Raw genomic sequence first — 22,841 nt, 5'->3', positions numbered from 1 at the left:
ATACATAGAAAAAAAAAAAAAATACATACAGTCGAACATATAACCTCCTCCTTTTTTGAAGTCGGTTAAAAAAGGCTACTATAAAAGCGATGATTATTTAAAAGATAAAAAATTTTGGGATGGGTGCTTAACTGCCTAGCTTGCATAAATATTTATAACTATGTATATTTTAAAGTCTAAACGATTCGATTTTAAGTAAAACTTTTGTAATATTCGATCCACAATAAGTGAGGTTGCTAAATGTGTTGTAATGTTGTAAATGCTGTGGTTGACTGGCAGATAATGCCACCTGGCATTAAGTCCGCCACTGTACAGTTGTGTGTGCAAAATTGTAAATAAATAAATTACTCTCGAACAGCTGGCACGATCAACAGCGAAAGATGAGCTTTAAGTAAGATCCTCTTTAGATATTTCTGAAGCTCCGGGCTCTGCCAGACGCTCCATGTCATGTAACATCATGCACAGCCAGCGTCAAATAGTTCGTGACACCCAAAGTGGCCAAAAAATTTGCAACACGTCTTTGTTACAATTGGAATAAGGTTGTGTTTTCAACTTTTTGACCACTTTGGGTGTCAGGAACGATTTGACGCTGACTGGACATTCCTGCTGCTGTTGCAGATCGACGACATAATGATCCCGCTGCTGGAGGGCAGCCTGGACGACACGGCCGACCAGGAGTCCGAGCCCTCCTCCGCCTCCACCACGCAGCAGTACAACCGCGACTCCAGGTACCAACCGTCTGTCGTTATTATAGAATAGAATAGAAAACTATTCTTCGTTTCAGCCAAATGACGTCCACTGCTGGACAAAGGCCTCCCCCAAGGTTTTCCACAATGAACGGTCCTGCGCTGCCCGCATCCAGGCTCTATTCAAAATCAATCAAAATCAAAATCAAAAATATTTATTCAGTTTAGACCACAAGCGGCACTTATGAACGTCAATAGAAAATAATAAAAAAAGAAAAGGTAGCCCTTATGGGGCACTTTACATGTCTCCTTATCTTTTGGGCCCTACCAGCGCTTCGAGACAAACATATGGCAAGTGCTGAGAAGAAACGCCGGAACAAACTCAGTCACCACTTATAGCCATTATTTATTTGCAAGAAAGGTATACAAGCAGGCAAGACATAGATTAAAACAGAGAGAAATAAACAAGTGGACAATTAACTGCTTGTGCCCCTCTGACAAAAAGGCACCCGCTCAGCGTACATCAAGACCGCCAGGGCTTGTCTTGAAACTGATTTTCAGCGGGGGCCCTTATCAGCCTTATTCATTCTACCGGTTTGTAGTTTTGGGCCTCAGAATACAGAACAAACCAGAAGGAGTGTTCGATTACATTAATTTATACGCGGAAACTTGTGTCCAAAATACTTCCCCGACAATTCCGTTCGTTCGTTCGTTTCAGCCGAAAGATGTTCACTTCTGGACAAAGGCCTCCTCCAAGGATTTCCACAAAGACCGGTCCTGCGCCGCTCGCATCCAGGCACCTCCCGCGACCTTCACCAGATCGTCGGTCCACCTAGTGGGAGGCCTGCCCACGCTACGTCTTCCGGTTCGTGGTCGCCACTCAAGAACTTTTCTGCCCCAGCGGCCATCAGCTCTACGAGCTATGTGCTCCGCCCACTGACACTTAATTTTAGCGATTCTGCGGCAATTAATGAATAATAATTTCTAGTTTTAGTCCCAAACCAAGCGAAGCTTGTACTATGGGTACTAGACAACGGATATAAACATACTTAAATACTTTTTTTTATAAATACACACATATTATACATAGTAACACCCAGACGTCACAGAAATTAAAATTCATCATTTCAATTTCTATCTGGCCGGGAATAGAACTCGGGACCTCTCGGCATAGAAGTCCGTTCCGAACCATTACACGAAACGGCCCGCCGAATAATAAATACATATTCGTAAAAAAAGTTTTATTACATTACTGAAACCATAGCACATATTCAATAGCATGCGGTTTTGTCCAGGATCCGCGTGAACTACCGCTCGCTGCCGGAGAGCCTGAAGGACCTGGAGGAGCCGGACGAGATCAAGCGCAAGGCCGACAAGCTGCAGAAGGCCATCAACGCGCTGCAGAACACCGTCGACAAGATACAGGCGCCCAACATGAGGGTACGCTGCTGTGACAGTGATGAGTGTTTTATTTCTTGTAGAAATTAGTGGTGCCACTGTCCTCTGGACTGGCTGCTGTCATAACATTTTTGTTCCTATTTAATTATCGCCATTTTGGCGCTGTAGGCCATACTGTAGGCAGATACGAGTGTCAAAATTAGTTCTCGGGACACTCGTAGTGGCGCTTTAAATTGGCACACAAAATTAGCTGTCATTTGTATAAGACAGCCTGTCCGGCCGGTGCCCCGATTGCGCTAAATATTTTCAAATGCAACGCGATTGGACGACGAACGACCATCAGCTGTTTTAACAAATCCGTATCGCGGTGTCGTTTTGACAGCTAGTTCAAACGCTGTAACTTAATCGGAACGCAAATGCGCCTTTGAGTAAAAGCTGACAGAAAGTTACTTTTTCTCAAACGCAATTTAAACGCATCACGAACATTTGTTGTGTTTTAGTAAGTAGTTTCAAAAGTAAGATGATCGGACTTTTATTGAAAAGTGCATAAATCCATTGTTCCGTATTTATTGCGTGTGAACTTTACCGCGAAACCGAATTGCACATCAGCTGGAATGAAATCGGAGTGTGACTGGAGTGTGGACTAGAGATGAATTGGAGACATTACCAATTAGCGTTATCGGGGCCCTGTAGTGGAGATCGGATGACCTTCACGATGAGGCCGTGGTATTTGTCCATTATGCATTACCTGATGGGCTTTATGACGTATTGCAGGCAATGCAGAAGCTCAACGAGGTGCGCGAGAAAGTCAGCGCCACCAACGAGGCCTTCGTCGTGGCGCGGAAGCGCGCGCACAAGGCCAAGCTCGCCTTCGAGAAGGTACGCCATTTTCACTTACTAGTTATAGATCGTTTCATCCACGAAGACGCGCCCCACCACTCTGGTCGAGGGAAGCGCGGGGTGCAGGGAGTTTGATTCGAGCAATCCGAGCGTCATTTTGTAGTGTGCGTGTGCACTCATGGATAATTATCCAATTGTAACGCTGTTTTCACACGGATTGCTCGGATCGAACTTCCCGCACCCCGCGCTTCTCTCAACCAAAAAGCAGTGGGGCGCTTCTTCGTGGATAAAACGATCTATATCAATGAAATTGATTTATTGTAAATTGAATTCACTATGCTCGTCGTAAACTGTTTACGAATGAACATAGATTTGATCAAACTGGCTTCCCCCAGGTGAAAAAGGAGCGACACGACAAATTCATAGATTGCTTCGAGCACGTGGCCAACGAGATAGATGCTATCTACAAGGTATGTACAATATTATTTCTCGCTAACTCTATCAGTGCTACGTATGTGCTATACTTTGATTTGAATATTTGTTTTAAAACTGTCATAAATGTACTGTAGTATAGATCGTTTCATCCACGAAGACACGCCTCACCACATCATTTTGGTCGAGGGAAGCGCGGGGTGCAGGTAGTTTGATCCGAGCAATCCGAGCGTCATTATTGTAGTGTGCGTGCGCACTCATGGATGATTGAGCGTGTACCGATAACACTCAAGCATTACAGGAAGTACGGTGTGGCGCGTCTTCGTGGATGAAACGATCAAAATAAAGGCCAAGGCCAGTATGAATTGGATTTTATTGTCACTAATGTTGATCATCAGTGTGGAAATCATTGGGGGAGGCCTATGTTCGGCAGTGGACGTCATATGGCTGAAATGATGTTGATGAATGTGGGAAGTGCCTGGATGCGAGCGGCGCGGGACCGGTCTTAGTGGAAATCCTTGGGGGAGGCCTTTGTCTAGCAGTGGACGTCTTTCGTCTTTTCGAACGAATGTGGATGTTAATTCCCGGTGTGTTCCCGTAGGCGCTGGCCATGAACCAGTCGGCGCAGGCGTTCCTGGGCCCCGAGAACCCGGAGGAGCCGTACCTGGACGGCATCAACTACAACTGCGTGGCGCCCGGCAAGCGCTTCCAGCCCATGTCCAACCTCTCCGGCGGAGAGAAGACCGTCGCCGCGCTTGCGTTGCTCTTCGCCATACACAGGTAAATATCCACCAAGTAGGCACGCTGCATACATGATAGAGGCGCGACGCTTCCACAACAACGTGTGGTGTCTTGGGTCTGGGCTGGGGTGGTAATAAAATACAGAATACACTTCACTCCGCCGTGCGCATACGTCCGCAAGGATCTGCGGTCGGTCGAGTAATGACCGCCCGCAGATTGCACGCAATGAGGGCTATCGTTTTAGCGCTCACCAGTTAGCGCCACTGTAGAGTAAGGTCCTGTCACTTGCTAGTAGCGAAGACAGTGGCACCAACTGGTGAGCGCTAAAGTGGTAGGAGGTCCATCGCATTTGCACTTATCAAGATGGCGCCATTGTAGAGTAAGGTCCTGTCACTTGCTAGTAGCGAAGACAGTGGCACCAACTGGTGAGCGCTAAAGTGGTAGGAGGACTATCGCATTTGCACTCATCAAGATGGCGCCACTGTAGAGTAAGGTCCTGTCAATCGCCAGGGGTGCCAACTGTTGAGTATAAAAACGATAGCCCTCATTAGTACGTCACACAGAACAAGACAACATCAGATGGATACGCTTGCNAACTTGACATGCCACGCTAGACGTAAACGCTCTTAATGAGCTTTAAGTAGTAGCCTCTCTAAGGTACTAGTTGGTAGCGGACGACGAGTCTGCGACACTACTGGTTTCTATGTATTTTTATTAAATTCCCTCCGTAGTTGTCGCTAGTTTCGTCTCGCTGCAACACGTCGTCCGCTACCAACTTGTGCCTTTAGTTAGACATTCCTGAGGTTCCGGGCTCTGCCAGCTCCATGTGATCTAAAGGCTGATTTACACGTTCTATGTAGATAAATAGGTAACTAACTTTTAACTTGATTTTTCTGTCTGTGTGGGCGGGGCTTGTCACTTGACACGTTTTGACAAGCAATTTCATAGTAAACAAGAGCTTGACGTTTGGAATTAAATTAAAATTTAGTGACGATGCAATTTGATCACTTAAAATAAGGTTAAAATTAAATCGTTCGTTCGTTTCAGCCAAATGACGTCCTCTGCTGGACAAAGGCCTCCTCCAAGGTTTTCCACAATGCACGGTCCTGCGCTGCCCGCATCCAGGCTCTTCCCGCGACCTTTAAAATTAAATACTTACGTGTAAATCAGCCTTAACACCGTGTACTGCTGTTGCAGATCGACGACATAATGATCCCGCTGCTGGAGGGCAGCCTGGACGACACGGCCGACCAGGAGTCCGAGCCCTCGTCCGCCTCCACCACGCAGCAGTACAACCGCGACTCCAGGTACCAACCATCTGTCGTTGTTTATTCTACCGGTTTGTAGTTTTGGGCCTCAGAATACAGAACAAACCAGGAGTGTTCGATTACATTTATACGCGGAAACTTGTGTCCAAAATACTTCCCCGACAATTCCGTTCGTCCGTTCGTTTCAGCCGAAAGATGTTCACTTCTGGACAATGGCCTCCTCCAAGGATTTCCACAAAGACCGGTCATGCGCCGCTTCATCCAGGCACCTCCCGCGACCTTCACCAAATCGTCGGTCCACCTAGAAGGAGGCCTGCCCACGCTACGTCTTCCGGAAGTTCCGGCTCGTGGTCGCCACTCAAGAACTTTCCTGCCCCAGCGGCCATCACCTCTACGAGCTATGTGTCCCGCCCACTGTCACTTGATTTTAGCGATTCTGCGGCAATTAATGAATAATAATTACTAGTTTTAGTCCCAAACCAAGCAAAGCTTGTACTATGGGTACTAGACAATGGATATAAACATACTTAAATACTTTTTTTTGTAAATACATATTATACATAGTAACACCCAGACGTCACAGAAATTAAAATTCATCATTTCAATTTCTGCCCGGCCGGGAATAGATCCCGGGACCTCTCGGCATAGTAGTCGTTCCAAACCTTTACACCAAACGGCCGACAAATGCGCGCCGAATAAATGTTTATACTATGTATGTTAAAATACATATTCGACAAAAAAGTTTTATTCCATTACATATCATGTTCTGGGACTGCTTTATTTTTAATACCTTGTTTGTACCACAGGAAGCAATAAAGATATTATGATTATGATTACTCCAACCATACTTAGCACATATTCAGTAGTGTGTATCGGCTTTGTCCAGGATCCGCGTGAACTACCGCTCGCTGTCGGAGAGCCTGAAGGACCTGGAGGAGCCCGACGAGATCAAGCGCAAGGCCGACAAGCTGCAGAAGGCCATCAACGCGCTGCAGAACACCGTCGACAAGATACAGGCGCCCAACATGAGGGTACGCACGCTTTGACAGTGATGAGTGTTTTATTTCTTGTAGAAATTAGTGGTGCCACTGTCCTCTGTACATACTGGACTGGCTGATGTCATAATATTTTGTTCCTATTTGATTTTCGCCATTTTGGCGCTGTAGGCCATACTGTAGGCAGATACGAGTGTCAAAATTAGTTCTCGGGACACTCGTAGTGGCGCTTCAAATTGGCACACAAAATTAGCTGTCATTTTTATGAGACAGCCGGTGCCCCGATTGCGCTAAATATTTTCAACTGCAATGCAACTGGACGACGAACGAACATCAGCTGTTTTACAAATCCATATCGCGGTGTCGTTTTGACAGCTAGTTCAAACGATGCTGTATTATAAATGGAACGCAACTGCGCCTTTGAGTAAAAGCTGATGGAGAGCTACTTTTTGTCAAACGCTTCACGAACATTTGCTGTGTTTTAGTATTTTTAGTAAGTAGTTTGGAGGGTGGACTAGAGATGACACGTGAATGAATTGGAGACATTACCAATTGGCGTAATCGGGGTCCTGTAGTGAAGATCGGATGACCTTCACGATGAGGCCGTGGTATTTGTCCATTATGCATTACCTGATGGGCTCTATGACGTGTCGCAGGCGATGCAGAAGCTCAACGAGGTGCGCGAGAAAGTGAGCGCCACCAACGAGGCCTTCGTCGTGGCGCGGAAGCGCGCGCACAAGGCCAAGCTCGCCTTCGAGAAGGTACGCCCTTTTATACATATACTTTGACGTTATCAACAATATCGCCTGACAATAGTGACTGACGCCCGTATTCACAAACGATGCTTGCTTAAGTAAAGCAGTAAATCGAACGCACAGCCTTGAATAGAGCTCTGTGATTGGTTAATGTGTCACCCTGTGCGTCCACGCGCACTGTGAGACCTCATAGTAATGTTTGTGAATACGGGCGTGAGTTTCTTGATTTTTGGCTGATTCTTCTCAACACTGGCCCATTTATTGTCCCGAAGCAGTGGTAGGGTTAATACTGGGACGTGTAAAAGTGCTTTTTTAAAGCCTATTTGCAAAAATAAATGAGTTAACGAAATGGAATTATTGTAAATTGAACTCATTATCCTCGTCGTAAACTGATCACAAATGAACATTAGATTTGATCAAACTCGCTTCCCCCAGGTGAAAAAGGAGCGACACGACAAATTCATAGATTGCTTCGAGCACGTGGCCAACGAGATAGATGCTATCTACAAGGTACGTAAAATATTATTTCTCGCTAACTCTATCAGTGCTATGCCACCAAATATACTCTGAATATTTGTTTTAAAACTGTCGTAAATGTCACTGTAGTATAGACCGTTTCATCCACGAAGACGCGTCCCACTAATTTTTGGTCCGAGCGTCATTATTGTAGTGTGCGTGTGCACTCATAGATGATTTAGTGTACCGATAACACTCAAACATTGGCGGAAGAACGAACTCAAACATTACGTGGTCAAAAATTTACTTATTGTCACTAATGTGGATCATCAGCTGGAGTGGCAATCATTGGGGGAGGCCTATGTTCGGCAGTCAAAGTCAAAGAAAAAGTCAAAATTTCTTTATTTGTTTAGACTAATATAATAGTACTTAGTACAAATCGACGTCAGTGGACGTCCTATGGCTTAAATAATGATGATGAATGTGGGAAGTGCCTGGATGCGAGCGGCGCGGGACTGGTCTTAGTGGAAATCCTTGGGGGAGGCCTTTGTCCAGCAGTGGACGTCTTTCGTCTTTTCGAACGAATGTAGATGTTAATTCCCGGTGTGTTCCTCCAGGCGCTGGCCATGAACCAGTCGGCGCAGGCGTTCCTGGGCCCCGAGAACCCGGAGGAGCCGTACCTGGACGGCATCAACTACAACTGCGTGGCGCCCGGCAAGCGCTTCCAGCCCATGTCCAACCTCTCCGGCGGAGAGAAAACCGTCGCCGCGCTCGCGTTGCTCTTCGCCATACACAGGTAAATATCCACCAAGTAGGCACGCTGCATACATGATAGAGGCGCGACGCTCCCACAACAACGTGTGGTGTCTTGGGTCTGGGCTGGGGTGATAATAAAATACAGAATCCACTCCGCCGTGCGCGCACGTCCGCAATGATCTGCGGTCGGTCGAGTAATGACCGCCAGCAGATTGCACGCAATGAGGGCTAACGTTTTTATACTTAACAGTTGGCACCCCCGGCGATTGACAGGACCTTACTCTACAGTGGCGCCATCTTGATGAGTGCAAATACGATAGTCCTCCTATCACTTTAGCGCTCTCCAGTTGGTGTTGGTGCCACTGTCTTCGCGACTAGCAAGTGACAGGACCTTACTCTACATTGGCGCTAACTGGTGAGCGCTAAAACGATAGCCCTCATTAGTACGTCACACAGAACAAGACAACATCAGATGGATACGCTTGCGACCATGTCCAGAAGCGGAACAGTTTCATTTGAGGTTTCTAAGAATACACTAGCCCAGCAATCGTCAACTTTTGGACGTTAAAGATGAAGGGGCAAAAGTAACGATTAAAAAAAGTTTCACCAAAAATATTGTTGTCGTTATATTTGACGAGGTCGTGATTGAGTTATTGCCCTCTCTGAAGAATTTATATAATTTATCAGACGTTTCGATTTAAAAAAATAACTTTAATTTTAACTGAGGAGCTGCATCTTTGCCTACTAAAGAGCTGGCGGGTTGGAGTGTAAACATGTTTTAACGTCAAAGTTCACCGAGATAAGTTATAGAGAAGTGCAGCCTATCTCACCAGCGCAGCTGGCATGTGATTTTGTTCAAAATATATGTTCGTTCGTTCGTTCGTTCGTTCGTTTNATAAATTAAAATTATTGTCAAATGTCGTTTCCCAGTTATCAACCGGCGCCATTCTTCCTTCTCGACGAGATCGACGCGGCGTTGGATAACACCAACATCGGCAAGGTGGCGTCGTACATCCGCTCCAAGCGCGGCAGCCTGCAGACCATCGTCATCTCGCTCAAGGAGGAGTTCTACGGCTGCGCCGACGCGCTCGTCGGGATATGCTCAGAGGTAAGCCAATATAGCTACGGAGGCACATTGGCCATAAGGCCCTTTTCACATGTCCCGGTTGCCGGCTAACCGGCGCCGGGTACCCGGTGGTGAAGTGTATGGGCATGGTACGTAGCTTTCACATGTTCCGGCGTAATTAATCCGGCATGCCCATACACTTTACCACCGGGTACCGTACCCGGCGCCGGTTAGCCGGAAACCGGGACATGTGAAAAGGGCCTACCACTTGCTTGTTGCTTACTTTGGGGCTAGATGGCGCTGTGTGAAATTATCCAAAGTTAAATAAATTAAATTAATATTATTATACTTTTAGCGATTTGCGGTCAAATACCTGCTTTGTCTTGCATAAAAAAAAGATTCCCATTGGCTATGCTTCTCTGTCAAATTAAGGAATGTAATAAAAATTGAACTGTAACAATTGTGACGTAAATTTTTCTTGCAGCCTGCGGACTGCCTCGTGAGTGACGTCATCACCCTCAGCCTGGAGAACTACGACGACTGAACCATAGGATAGAAATAAATTAATTTTAATATGAATTTTACAATAATATTACGAATACGATTAGTGCATTCCCGTCGACTTCATTCATCCCGTCGACACCATTAATTGTTAAGTTTCTGACATACAATCTAATGACGTTTGTAAGCAGCGTTTTTTATTTTGACCGTTCCTCTACGTTGAATGTTATTACTCATATAACATTTGCACTGATATCTCTTGCATGATATTATAGTTGTTAACTATGAGAATCAGGAGATATGAATAAAAATAAGCCAAGTGCGTGTCGTGCCACGCGCAGTATAGAGTTCCGTAGTTGTCCGTCGTTAACAAATAAGTCATGTAAAGTTCACTTAATATTTTCTTCTAAGGATTTTTTTTTATTATGTAAGAAATTGTAACTCACGAGTTAAAAAATGATTTAAGCCTATACCTAGGTAAGGACTCCTTTGTTAGTTGGCGTTTCTCCTTGCGCCCAATGACGTATGAAAATCCGGTAATTTATTATTATCTTCCGTATTTCTCAGAAACTAATGAAATAAAAGTAAAACTAAGAAATAATTGACCAAAACTGCAAAGACATAATAATATCAGTATTTTTAAGTATTAATAAAAAAATAAAAAGATGTTTGGGTGTATTCTCAATGATACTACAAAAACCCTACCTGGTCCTGTTCCCTTAGGTGTTAGTGAAAACGAAGTTCCTGTTAGGTATTGCCTAATATTTTATAGGGGTCACTTAAAAATTAGGGATTGATTGTGAAAACGGGCATTACAACAACAATGCTATGCTAACAATGCTCTTTTCTGCTGAACGCAGCAACAATGGCATGTTTTTAACCGACTTCAAAAAAGGAGGAGGTTATCAAGTAACGTTTACCATTTTTTAAGAACTGCAGCACAGCTGCACAGTGACAGTAAAAAAGGACGCCATTTTACTTACTAAGCGCTCTATTTTCCTCCAAACGCCCCCATAGATAAAAAAAAAGTTATGCTGTCAATATGACAGATGTCAATTGTCAAAAGTTAATTGTTGATTTGATTTGATTACTTTCGATTTCCATGTTTTGGTAGAAATGTAAAAGAATCGATTTGTCTAGCCTTGCGAAGTTATTATGAGCGGCGACCGAAGTCCGGGAAGTCCATTAGACATCGGCGACACCGAACAAGCGGTTCTAATGGATCCTATTGACCACGAAAGGGCAAGGTACCCTTACTGCATAGTTTGGACTCCTATCCCTGTTTTAACGTAAGTTTTTCGTGCTATTAATATTTATTTGCCTCAGTCAACTGTAAAAGTTGGTTAATTCGTTGCGAAGTTTTGATATGCAGTACCGATAACCTAAATAATGTGATAAAAATGTATATTTTTCTAATTAGATGGATCTTCCCCTTCCTTGGCCACATGGGCATTTGTATGTCCAACGGTGTGATCCGAGACTTTGCTGGGCCATACTTCGTGTCGGAAGACTTGATGGCGTTTGGCAATCCCACCAAGTACTGGCAGCTGACCCCGCAGAAGGCGAACAACGGCCAGTCCGGCTGGGACGCTGCTGTTGCTGAGGCTTCAGAAATATATAAAAAGAGAATGGTGAGGAAATGCCTAGTTGACAATTTAAATTTTGAAATTCCTGTTTAAACAAGTTTATGTTATGTAGGTACTTTCTGTTTATTTAAAAATATTGTCTTGAACACCTTACTTCTGTTTTCGGCGTCATAAACATAACAAGTACAAAGTGACAACATTTATTAATCATTGCTTTATTAATATCATAAAGATTGTCTTAATGTTTTTTCCAGCATATCATATTTTATGACAACTGCCACTCCCATGTGGCCACCGCACTGAACATTATGAACTATGATGGCTGCAAGAATTGGAACATGGTGAAACTAGCACTCTACATGATTCCCTACTCAAGATATGTTAGGTGGGTATTTGCTAGACATTGTACTTTTAACAATCACATTTACATAATGAATATTAATTTTTATCGAAAACCAATGGCCATATTTACAATTTAAATTAAGTTAATTTTGGAATTTGTCAATTGTAGTAGGTTTGTTTGCATATTACCAGTAAAATAAATGTTTTAATTTTCAGTTTTGGGGCATTTCTCAAGACTTGGCTACCATTCCTCATCATAGTGGCTTTCATTTGTGGACTTGCAGCACTCATATAGACTGTCTTTGGAATTGTTGGTGACTTGAATACCAGGTGCTCTATAGAGGGGATGGTGACTGGAAGTGATGATGGTTTCAGATCTTGTTGTTTTGGTCAGTCAGCACAATTTCCCAAAGTTGAAAATACCTAAATGGACCTCTTTAATAGGAAACATAAGTGATGTAATTTACAATATCTACATACTAAAATCAGTTGTTTTTAGTCTCATCAAATTAAGAATTGTATGCTGAACATGATTCATAGTCAAAAAGGTTTTCTTCCATTCTTATAGAACTGATTTTTAATTCCCCAAACAATAAGTTATATCTAGGTATTATATTTTGTTACCAGATTATTATTATTAAAAAGTTATTACTAACTCACATTTTTAGTTAATAATAAACAATTTTTATGATTTAAAATTTTATTTACACCTTTGTCTTAAATAGCTAATTTACAATCTGTTCATATTAACTTCTTGTTGGTAGTATTAATTATGAATGTAATGTATTCCCAGTACTGATAAAACCATAATGTTTTTGATAGCAATTTCTTACCAGTTTTGTATGACTCGTATAGATTTTATTTATGTGGACTGGAAACAATGAAAACAGGACACTTCCCTCACTTGAAATGGAGGGACAATTCAGTGAACATTGGTTGGTTACATCAAAATAAAGTAAAAAAAGAAATAAAATAATAATATAAAATGATACACTAGACTAGCTACACAATATTGTGACTTAAATCAAAGTTTACATCACTATTTTCTTCTAGATTAAATTTTAGTGCATTTCTACAGTACACAGTAATGGTACATATCATAGCAGTACATACCTCTAAAACTACAGGCTGTATTGTTGAGTAATTTAAATAACAAATATAAAGTCCTTGTGTAAATTCTGGTGTTTCAGTTAGTTACCTTCACTAATTAATAGAATATATTTTGATTTAACAACAAATTTACAAATTAACATCTCTTGAAAACAAGGCACATAAAGCATACTTTAGTTAGTATTATTGTAAAGCTTTATACATAAGTTTTTATAACATAATTTTGCTGCAATGTCCATTCAGGGCCAATAATTTTATTATCTTCTTCATGCATTAATGCTAGCATTCCTTCAAAACACTTTTTTCGACTGAAAAATCATATTGATAACTCTCGAGTTTCACTTTATTCGTTAAGTATGCCAGAAGGTCGCCAACTTCCGAAACGAGGGAGTCTTTGTTGGTGGCCATACGAAGTTCACGGCAGAAGGAGAACGGTACGCCTTGAAGATAATGGAAGGATTGATCTATAACAGCTCTCGGTTGGGCTTGAGGCACGGGCGGCGGAGGCCGCAGTGGGTACGGACTGGCTGGGGTCGAGCTGCCAGGCACACTGGGGTATATACTTCCTCTTGGCGACGATGGGTCAATTACAACGAATCCATCATCCGATTTAGGTCCTGGAATGGGTGGCGTGTCATCTTCTACTGGTGATGATCTCCTTTTGCCAAAGAATGACGAAAACATGATGGGGAGGTAGTTTTATTTGGCTCTTATCTCAAAGAACTTGTATTCAGAATAAATTTCTTGGAGTACAGAAACAAGCAATAAATCGGTAGAAATCAGGAAAAACTTTCAAATCACTAGCTTATTTTAAATACTAAATACAGGAAAATTTATTTCCCGATGACTCAGAACACAGATATGGATACTCAGAACCACTCAGAACAGCAGAATGTATTTTTTGGATTTGTATTTTGACGTCTGTCAACTGAGGAGTGCTGTCTTTTTTTTTTAGGATAATGTTGAGGCACTGAGTAAACTGAATTTGCCACGTATAAATACGACTAAAATAGTGTTGCTCTTTTTATCGGTTTTGTGCTTTGTAACGGGTTTTGATTGATAGAAATTCAGTATGTTTTCATTAACACATTAGACTTAAAATACTTGGAATCCTATTGGTTCCTCAACAATACATTACTTACTAAATTCATATTGACCAATGATGATAGAGTAAAACAGCGACGTGTGATTTCAACGCAAACACATTATTTTTGATACAAAAAAATACGTCAAATTCTGGTCAAAACATACATTTCCACTTGTTTTGAACAAAATGTGTTAATTTTAATTGAATGTTAAGTTTAAATGTTGATTTTCTTCAAAGTTTATTGAAATATGTTGCCAAACTAGTGTTCGAGACTTTAGTTTTGTGTAATTTCACGAAGAGGGTATTGTTAAGAGTTCGTGGAAGTCCAGCTGGTTTGTATGAGTTCCTAATCATTTTACGCATCGTTTCATGGTTTTTTCATAAACTTGTCTGACCTACAAATCAACTGTTTCAAGAATAAACAATATTTGAGTATATATTACTCAGTTAAATATTTTTTTTCAATATTGTACAAAAACATGGATTGAAGTTGATGTAAAAGCTTCATCACAACTACCTACATACCTAAATGATTATTATTTTTATACTTGTTATGTTCTGGTAGTTATATACAAAACACAATACGTATTGGATATTAATGAAACATGAACTTTCGCCTCTTTCTAGCTTAAACAAATAAGAATTTTGGCTTGGTTGGAATGATCCAAAGAATGACATTTTGATGATGTAGGTAGGTAGTTTTATATGCTTTGATTAAAAAGAACAACAATATTTAAAGCACAATAAGTAAAAATAAATTTTAAGTAAGTAAAAAAGAACTGCATTGTAAAGTATCTGGAACAATATTTAGGGATTTTATTGGGTTCTCTCATACCATGCATATCTCAATATGTATCTACTATTTACACATCACCAATCAAATATGACAATGCTTGCTAACAAAAGAATAAACTTTATGTAGTGTACCGTTCTGAAAACAGCTTATACACAGTTCTTAAAATATTACTTTACCGAAATGTGCTTTTTGCTTTTTACCACTCATAACTCTTTTATGTTTACTGGTAGCGAGTTGATTGAGCCAGCACCTGGTATGCATAGAATGATGATTGAGTAGCCTAATATTATTTATTTTATTTACAGAGTATTATCCAATTGGAATCAAAATATTTTCATTGCAATTACTAATAAAAATGAGTCTATAATGTAAAGAATTGAAACCAATATAATCTCCCACATATAATTTCAAATCAAATCAATATGATATATTTTTTTATATATTTAGATTTTTATAATGATTTGATTTGATTTGATTTGATATAATTTCAAATCAAATCAAATCAAATCAAATATATTTATTCATAAAACATTTGAAAAATAATTAAATCATTTTATTTATGAAAGTGTAGGTAACATATAATTATTTATCAGCATTGAATTTTTCCTCCCCCTTCAATTTTTTAACAACATAAGATTGCCTATATTCTTCACCTAGGTACATACATATTATACAGCTTAGTTACTTATCATAAATCATTTAATTGCCAGATTAAAGTTACAAATGGTTATTAAAATATTGCCACACCCTATGTAGTATTAATCAAACATTAATAATTTATTGTGTAATTATATATTAAAAACTAGTGGCCTGCCCCTGCTTCAGGTTAAATACATAATAGGTGTTTAACAAAAATTATAAAAATTATGCCTCTATTTTATAAGAAAAAAAAGGGTTCTAATGGAAAATTATTTTTTCAAATCGGTCCAGTAGTTTTGGAGCTAATTTAATACAAAAATACAAATCTTTCCTCTTTATAATGTATGAATAGGTGTATTGCTATAAAGTTTGTATCACACATAAATGGCTGTTGTGATTGTAGCATAATTTAGTTTTCTGTAATCTAGTTCCAAGCAAAATTGTTATTCTGGTTTTGAAAAGCATACATATTCAACCTGAGTTGGGTTAATTAATTACTTCGTATTCGTGAGGGTAATTTGTGGGTATTGTGATGTAGATGAGGATCATAGCTTGCTTAAGGTAAGAGTTAGTTTGTTGTGAATGGTAAATTAACACTGTATTCACCTAGATAAAATAATATAAAATACACAGTCATAAAATGATTTTCAATTTCGCGACTCAAAAGAAAAGTGAATCAGTTCCATGTCGCGCTGCGATAAGCTTTTATCACGTCATTTTATCAATTTTACGCGATAGGATAGGCCCATACATTTGTCGTCGTCGTATTTGATCACGGCGCACATCCTATCCAGACTGGAGTCACAGAGTAATGTTTAGATTTCCATCCTTTATTTGCGGAGTTACGCGCTGCTACCTTATTCGCCGGGAAATACTTTGCTGGCCGATGGTGACGGCCAGTAGAATATGTGGGACATCTAGCGGGGACTATCCACTGAAATCCGAGTGTCCACCGGAATCGTCCGCAACTCCGTCTCAGGCTTCGAGGTGCCCACCAATAACTTCCTCCAGTTGTTTTATTTTATCTGCAATCAATTTTGGTTAGTTGGATGGATGGTGGACCCCTAGACAAGTGGCAAAACGTGAAAGTTGTAATTTACACCAGAGCAAAAGAGTTTCGAAATTACAACTGTCACCTTTTACCGCGTGTCTAGCTAGGGGCGCTGGTTAGGTGTATGCAGCGCGTGGCGGCTTCTGAGTTCGAAGATGTCTGTCTATACTTAATCGTTATCCGTCACTCTCTTATCTTGAGACGCTGTCATGAGCGGGAGTGACTGCAAGTACGGAAAATAATACACTCGCGAGCAAAACTATGGAATCACTTACATGAAGTTGTTTCCACGCGATCTTGAGTACTAACGAATTTGTTAGTAACAAAAAAAGTGGCACCATTTTAAAGATTAAACTTTTACCTTTAAATTGATACCAAATTCATTTAAATCACACCGGTATTTAAAAAGATATCCTGGCTGATGTGAAGAAGTAAGGAAAAAGACATGTATCAACTGTTTGATACGTCGCGAGNGAAAAAATAACTTTTAAATTATTTCCAATTTTTTTAAAGGCTCGTTCGCATCATTCTGATTATCCAATATAATGTAGTTCCGGGTTTCACCGATATTTAACAAAAATCATTAACAGTCGACACTGAAATAAATAGAGCGATGCATGCGATTGTTTTATTACAGCTATCATATCTATTAACCATCTATTTTTATGTAGCCAATTTGTTTAGTTTTTGCGTTATTGCCGTTGCGTCAATTCCGGATCGGCCTCCAGCCTAACATGAGTTTTTTACGATATTTTTTTGTCGACTACACGTGTTGATTCTCATTTGTTCTGTTTTTTTGCTAATATTACACGTGTCGCGTTCAGCTCAAATCAGTCTTACTTATGGCTGGCTTACCCTATGTCACAGATTTTTCGTAAAAAGAAGAACCTATGAATTCTCACTCAACCATACATGTATGTAATAAAGCGTAAGAGCGGCAGATATAGCAAAAACACCGTCCTTACTTTATACAGTTTTTATATAAGTTTATTATGTATGTAATAGTTGTGTGTTATGTCCCGGGGCCGCCCGAGCCCCACGGGCGAGCGTTTCCAAGAAGTGTCGCGGCGTAGTTCCAGGGCTACTATTTACTCGCCGCTCCCAATCGATGCCCATCTAATATTCATAAACGGATTTGAGGCCACGTGTAACATAAAAAGTTTTTTACTCCATTCGCGTAAATCTTTAGCACGCGACAAACGGAGCTCATTTACGAAGGTTAGTTAGTGGTCCAGTTGTCAACGTGTGTACCTAGAATTTGACAATTTGATTTTCATGATTGAGTTGAGAGTTCAAAGAAAATCTTTTCAAACGCTTGTTCCTCTCTTCACCACATCCCCTTTAAACGTTTATCAACAGTAAAATCGATTCAGTAAATTTCCATCGGAGGACATTTCAGGCCTTATTTTCTCAAGAATTAATTAAGTAGTAGGGATTCACAACGTTGGGAGTGGATGGAATTTAGATTCGGAAGATTTTATCATTATGTCTTCATTTTTGTTTCCTTTTATAAGCAAAAAGTCTTAAAGGTGTTTGTTTGGTTTCAGGTGGCAACAATGGAGGATGATCCCGCGCCCTCATCACATTCAGGTCAGTAAATTAGACACCAGTCTCCCTTAGTTGTAATCTAATAATAATCTAGTTGTAAGTACCAAATGCACTTTTATATTATGTTGATTAAGGTGAGAAAATAAACTGCATTTATTATTTTTATAGTAGTGCCAAAGTCTGAGAAATCGTTAATTTATTATGCTCCTATGCGTACAGGAAAGCGCAGCGTAGGAAGTCCACCCACAAGGTTGACCGAAGACCTCATAAAGGTAGTTAGGAAGGTGCTGGATGCAATCCGCTACTAGTGGAATTATGGAAATCAAATCATTGGGGGAGGCCTATGTTCAGCAGTGGACGTCCTATGGTTGAAATGATGATGATGATGATGATTATGCTCCTGTCATTCCTCCACATTTCTAAGGCGTTTAATAGAGTAGGGATTATTTCTAGTACCTACTTCTTAACGTATAGCTTTTAGCCAGTAGTACCTGATGGAATTTCCGCAATAAAAACCTCTTAATTTTCGTTGTTGTAAAAACGTATTTTTTGTCTGAAACTTCATTGAAACTGTTCTAAATTGTCAATTTCAGGTGTTTTTTATTCAATTAACTACTAAAAATATATTGTGGTAAACATTCGTAGCGCCTAAGCAAACTCGACGCTTTGTTGTCTTAACTGTTGTTGGTTGGGATAAAACCGTAACAGAATTTCTGGAAACCAAACGTGACAATGTATTGTGAAAGCCTTCCCTCATAAGATGAAGACGACAAGCTGACGCTCATTAGGGCTGACCTCAATAAAATCAACAATTAATTCTGTCGCTGAAGCTGTATATTTTAATTGCAATCAAAGCGGGAAGCGTGCGGAGGGCGCCTGCGCCGCGGGCCCCGTGGAGCCGTGGGCGGCTGGGGGCTCGGCTCGCACGCCCGCGCCCGCCGATCGATGCGCCCAAGGCCACGGCCGCTATCGATTTTGTATAAATAGCGCCAGCCCTGCCGGGCCCCGCCGCCCCCGCCCGCCCCGCGCGGGCCCCGGAGCGCCGGGCCCTGCTCGGTCGGGCTGCTGGCTCAGCTGTTGTTTATTGCTGCACATGGCTACTTGACAGTGCTAAGTGCAAGAGCTTGTACGAGCTTTTGTCTACGGCGGGAATCCAAAAAGAAATTACAAAGACATCTCTATTTTTTTTATAAAATCTACTTAAATTCTCCTTTTCTCATCATATTGCTATGTGTCTTCATATTCCCCAGGAAAACCGTCATCCAGGTCTTGAGGTTTTTCTTTTTCTCTGCTTTTCCTATTGTATACTTAGGCCGCCTTCTCTTGGTCGTCGTGACATGGCCACTTTCTCGATGGTCGTCGGACACATTAATTCACAGGTCCACAAGTGCTTTAAAGACGGTTCTAAAACACGGGTCTTGGACGGAACATTTCTATATGAGTTACATTAGTACTCACAGCTTCACATTTCAGCTCTGACATTTTTTTTATCACACGTCAGTATCAGCAAGTAATTTACTTACAACATTTCAACAATGTGGTGTTTCCTTCCACTAAAGGTAAAATAAAACTAAGCAGGCAACATTGAAAAATTGTGAAAACTTAATCGGAAGACGCTGCCTTCGCGCTATGAAATTAAGATTTTATTTTATTTTATAAATTTTATTTAAGATACAAAGAAACATGGTTAGTGATGGTGCGGTTGTGACCTTCACCCTCGCCACGTGTAAGCGACCCCTTCGCCGGGGTAACGGGCGTGCATGGATGTTACTTCCTGGAAATTTGCTGAAATTTCAAATTATAATAGCATTTGTAAATATTTTTCCGGGAAGCCGAGAACTTTTCCGAAGGCTATTAATAGTCTTTTCTTTACTTATCTTAAACAATATGATAAAGGTTTCGAATTATTTTGTGCGCGGAAACCTTCTCGATGTTTCCTTTGTTTTCTCTTCAGCTTCTGCCTGCGGCTGCGTTTGCGTGGAATTACACATTTTACAGAAAGTTTCTGTCGCGCACGTATTGGATCAAAAATACGTACTTTGAGTTTTCATATAACTGAAGGGACTTTAAGCCTAATTTTCCATTCTTTAAGATTTAGTTTTGCGTTAAAAGGTATGAGTTCATCTGACTCCATTTATCTCTACACCAAAATTCATAAAATTCATTCAGCAAAGTGAAAACTTAATAGAAAAATAAATACAAAACTTGCCTATAGTATTAGTATTGAGTTTTTTTCCATTTACTACACATTTCCTTAAAAAACAACGAGAACATAGGTACCTAGACAGTGTTTATTTTACCAATGAATATGTAAATACATATTCTTGATGTTTATTAGATACCTCAATCTCTATGTACGGATAGTGTCTACCTTTTGTAGGTATGTCATCATTATGTCTGTTTTGGTACTGACTGTTAGGTGTTCATTCATTAACACGATTAACTTTATTTTTATCATGTTTCTGAATTTATTTCCTATAACGATCTTTCATAGGTTTCTAAGCCTTAATTGAATATTTTTTTACATAACTCTTGCAATTGACTTGCAAGAATGACATCTAATCGTGGTAGAAATGAGTTGGCCTATAAACAACCGAATTTTTCCTGGCTTGATGCTCATTTTTCTCTCTCATTTTCCATTTTCTTTCATTTGCGTGCTCTTATCTTAGACCTGAAAATACGTTTTTCACTAGTATTAGCACTAAATTGACTTATTTTCATTTATTTGAATTCATTATTGATTTCACTGCTGTGAAGCATTAGGTGTGGCAAAGGTGCATTGGTGGACACTAGACTCAAAGACAATAATGTACCGTACACAACTTCATCATATAGGTAAATTATTATAAATTAAGTGTCCTTAATAACAAAGAAATTACGAGTATGTTACAAAAAACTCAAGTTTATAAGTTTAATTTCTGAGAAAATGGATGTAGCTCCCAGTTTTCACGACCTTATTGTACTTTGGATAAGGTTTTTTTCGGCGTAGCAAGTGGGAGGGGTAGGGTGTCGGTTGGTAAATGAGGCCCCGTTTATCATTTTTCTCTTCGATTGAAATGAGTTGATGTCGATATTATGGTCTTTCATACTCAAATTGGTATTTGTAATGTGTTTTAAAATAAGCACTTTCTGAAAGAATTATCCTTGCTAACGTTCACGCACGTCAAAAATAACACATTATGCTATTTTGTTGACCCTAGTCTGACATACTTGTAAGTTTTTGTATTGTACTCGTTTGTAGTAAACATTTTTTTTTTTCAAAACTAAAACCCATTATTTACGCGACTCTATCCTCCATTGCGTCGCAACTTTTTCAGCTTTTCCTTGGTTTATTACTTTTACAGTAACGATTAATAAAGTGAAATTTTTATTTTATATTGAAATTATATTATTATTGAAATATTTCTTAAGCGATGAATTTACTAATAAAATAAATAAAGTAATATTGAATATTGTTTTTATTATCGTGTCGTGAAGGTTGTATCTCTCGCGCGCTATTCTCTGAAGAGAATTGATACTAATCATATTTACTTTAATTAATTTCGTAGCGAGATTCAATACACTGGTCGGGTTTCCAAGAAGATTAGATGTAGTGGTGGGAAAGAGGACACGCCCCAGTATTGTATTAAGAATACAGATGTTGAATTTTCTTTGAAAATGTTTTGAATTTATGTCTTCTAAACTGAATAAGCTTTGTCAAAAGATTTCCACCGCAGCGCCTTCTGTGTCAGCGAGGTGTTTTTGCCAAATATTGACTTTCTTTTTCTTTAAAGTGTTCGCCAAAATCTATTCAACTTTGACACCATAAAGAGGATCTCCACGCCATACCACCATGCCCACCATGAGTGATGCTCAGCAAATACAAACACGAAAGAAAATGACCGGCACCGTTGTTGTGACTGCGGTTGTTTGGAAACGAAGGTCAAGGCCTCAAGGGCGCGGGGCGCGGGCGGAGGGCGGAGGGCTGGGCGTGGCCTCCTGAAATAGACTCGCGCCGTTTGTCAACACACGCCTACGCAGCTCGCCCGGGAAGGGGCCCGGGCTTCAGGGGTGGCCCGAGCCAGGCTGTCTACTTACAATAATTATTATTATCTACACTAATATTATAAAGAGGAAAACTTTGTTTGTTTGTTTGGTTGTAATGAATAGGCTCAAAAACTACTGGACCGTTTTTAAAAATTCTTTCACCATTCGAAAGCTACATTATCCACGAGTAACATAGGCTATATTTTATTTTGGAAAAAAATAGGGTTCCGAAAAATATGTAGATAATGTAGTCCACGCGCGCGAAGCCGCGGGCGGAAAGCTAGTTTAGAATAAGACACGAGCGAGTATTTTCAGTTTTGGGCTGGGCAAACAGGCATATAAAACGGTATAATTTAAATTGTCACGGTGAATCGCAAATAGCACTTAGTCCACAATTTTTTTCGCTAGATGATAACAAAGTGAGCAAATTAATCTTTGTTAATTAAAATCTGTTTGTGTTTCCTTTCTCTTTTAAGCCCTTTGAGGTTCATTTAGCTCCTACATATTACCTATTTGGAATAATTAGACATCTTTAATGTAATTATTATCTGTCTGTATAGGAGAACACGCCCATAAAGTAGAAACAATTTATTATACCAAATGAATATACAAAGGTACATCAAAGATTAGGTGGGAGGGAAGTGGCAACCCTGACTACCCCCCTGAGCGAGAGGCGGTAGATTTCCTAATGTCGTGATCGCTTCACCCTGTTGCTAACTGCGTAGATAAATGCTTTGCAGAAAGCCTCCGCGGGGCGATGTT

At 40.3% G+C, this 22,841-nt stretch overlaps 5 protein-coding genes across 5 annotated transcripts in view; 4 read left to right on the top strand and 1 right to left on the bottom strand.

Annotated features, from left to right (window-relative positions):
* Window positions 1-576: 576 nt before the first annotated feature.
* On the top strand, window positions 577-4,140 carry LOC114359416 (structural maintenance of chromosomes protein 1A-like; the record flags this gene model as incomplete). Its single annotated transcript, XM_028313818.1, has 5 exons — window positions 577-728; window positions 1,982-2,126; window positions 2,859-2,963; window positions 3,320-3,394; window positions 3,958-4,140. Coding segments are annotated over 5 exons (660 nt in total), but the record flags the coding sequence as incomplete, so codon positions are not given.
* A 1,132-nt stretch (window positions 4,141-5,272) lies between these two features.
* Window positions 5,273-10,081, top strand: LOC114359421 (structural maintenance of chromosomes protein 1A-like). The gene is made up of 7 exons (XM_028313823.1): window positions 5,273-5,404; window positions 6,252-6,396; window positions 7,017-7,121; window positions 7,551-7,625; window positions 8,189-8,367; window positions 9,258-9,435; window positions 9,878-10,081. The coding sequence occupies exons 1-7, from the start codon at window positions 5,307-5,309 to the stop codon at window positions 9,935-9,937; spliced, it is 840 nt and encodes a 279-aa protein (XP_028169624.1). The 5' UTR covers window positions 5,273-5,306; the 3' UTR covers window positions 9,938-10,081.
* An 879-nt stretch (window positions 10,082-10,960) lies between these two features.
* LOC114359418 (transmembrane protein 222) lies at window positions 10,961-12,917 on the top strand. The gene is made up of 4 exons (XM_028313821.1): window positions 10,961-11,183; window positions 11,315-11,525; window positions 11,735-11,865; window positions 12,039-12,917. Exons 1-4 carry the CDS (start codon window positions 11,050-11,052, stop codon window positions 12,115-12,117), a joined length of 555 nt encoding a protein of 184 aa, XP_028169622.1. The 5' UTR covers window positions 10,961-11,049; the 3' UTR covers window positions 12,118-12,917.
* LOC114359420 (uncharacterized) lies at window positions 12,584-13,788 on the bottom strand. The gene has a single exon (XM_028313822.1). It carries the CDS (start codon window positions 13,614-13,616, stop codon window positions 13,212-13,214), a length of 405 nt encoding a protein of 134 aa, XP_028169623.1. The 5' UTR covers window positions 13,617-13,788; the 3' UTR covers window positions 12,584-13,211.
* Window positions 13,789-14,128: 340 nt separating this feature from the next.
* HDAC4 (histone deacetylase 4) overlaps window positions 14,129-22,841 on the top strand; it is a 95,469-nt gene continuing 86,756 nt past the window's right edge. The window contains exons 1-2 of the mRNA XM_028313817.1: window positions 14,129-14,351; window positions 18,053-18,095. Coding sequence (XP_028169618.1) covers window positions 18,062-18,095 — 34 coding nt within the window. The 5' untranslated portion in view covers window positions 14,129-14,351; window positions 18,053-18,061. The remainder of the gene's footprint in view (window positions 14,352-18,052; window positions 18,096-22,841) is intronic.

The sequence above is a fragment of the Ostrinia furnacalis genome, unplaced genomic scaffold (genome assembly GCF_004193835.3).
Source record: "Ostrinia furnacalis isolate ACB-3 unplaced genomic scaffold, ASM419383v2 OfSCF4386, whole genome shotgun sequence".
Classification (NCBI taxonomy): Eukaryota; Metazoa; Arthropoda; class Insecta; order Lepidoptera; family Crambidae; genus Ostrinia; species Ostrinia furnacalis.
The sequence above is the reverse complement of the archived record's forward strand: the minus strand, read 5'-3'. Positions and strand labels throughout refer to the sequence as shown.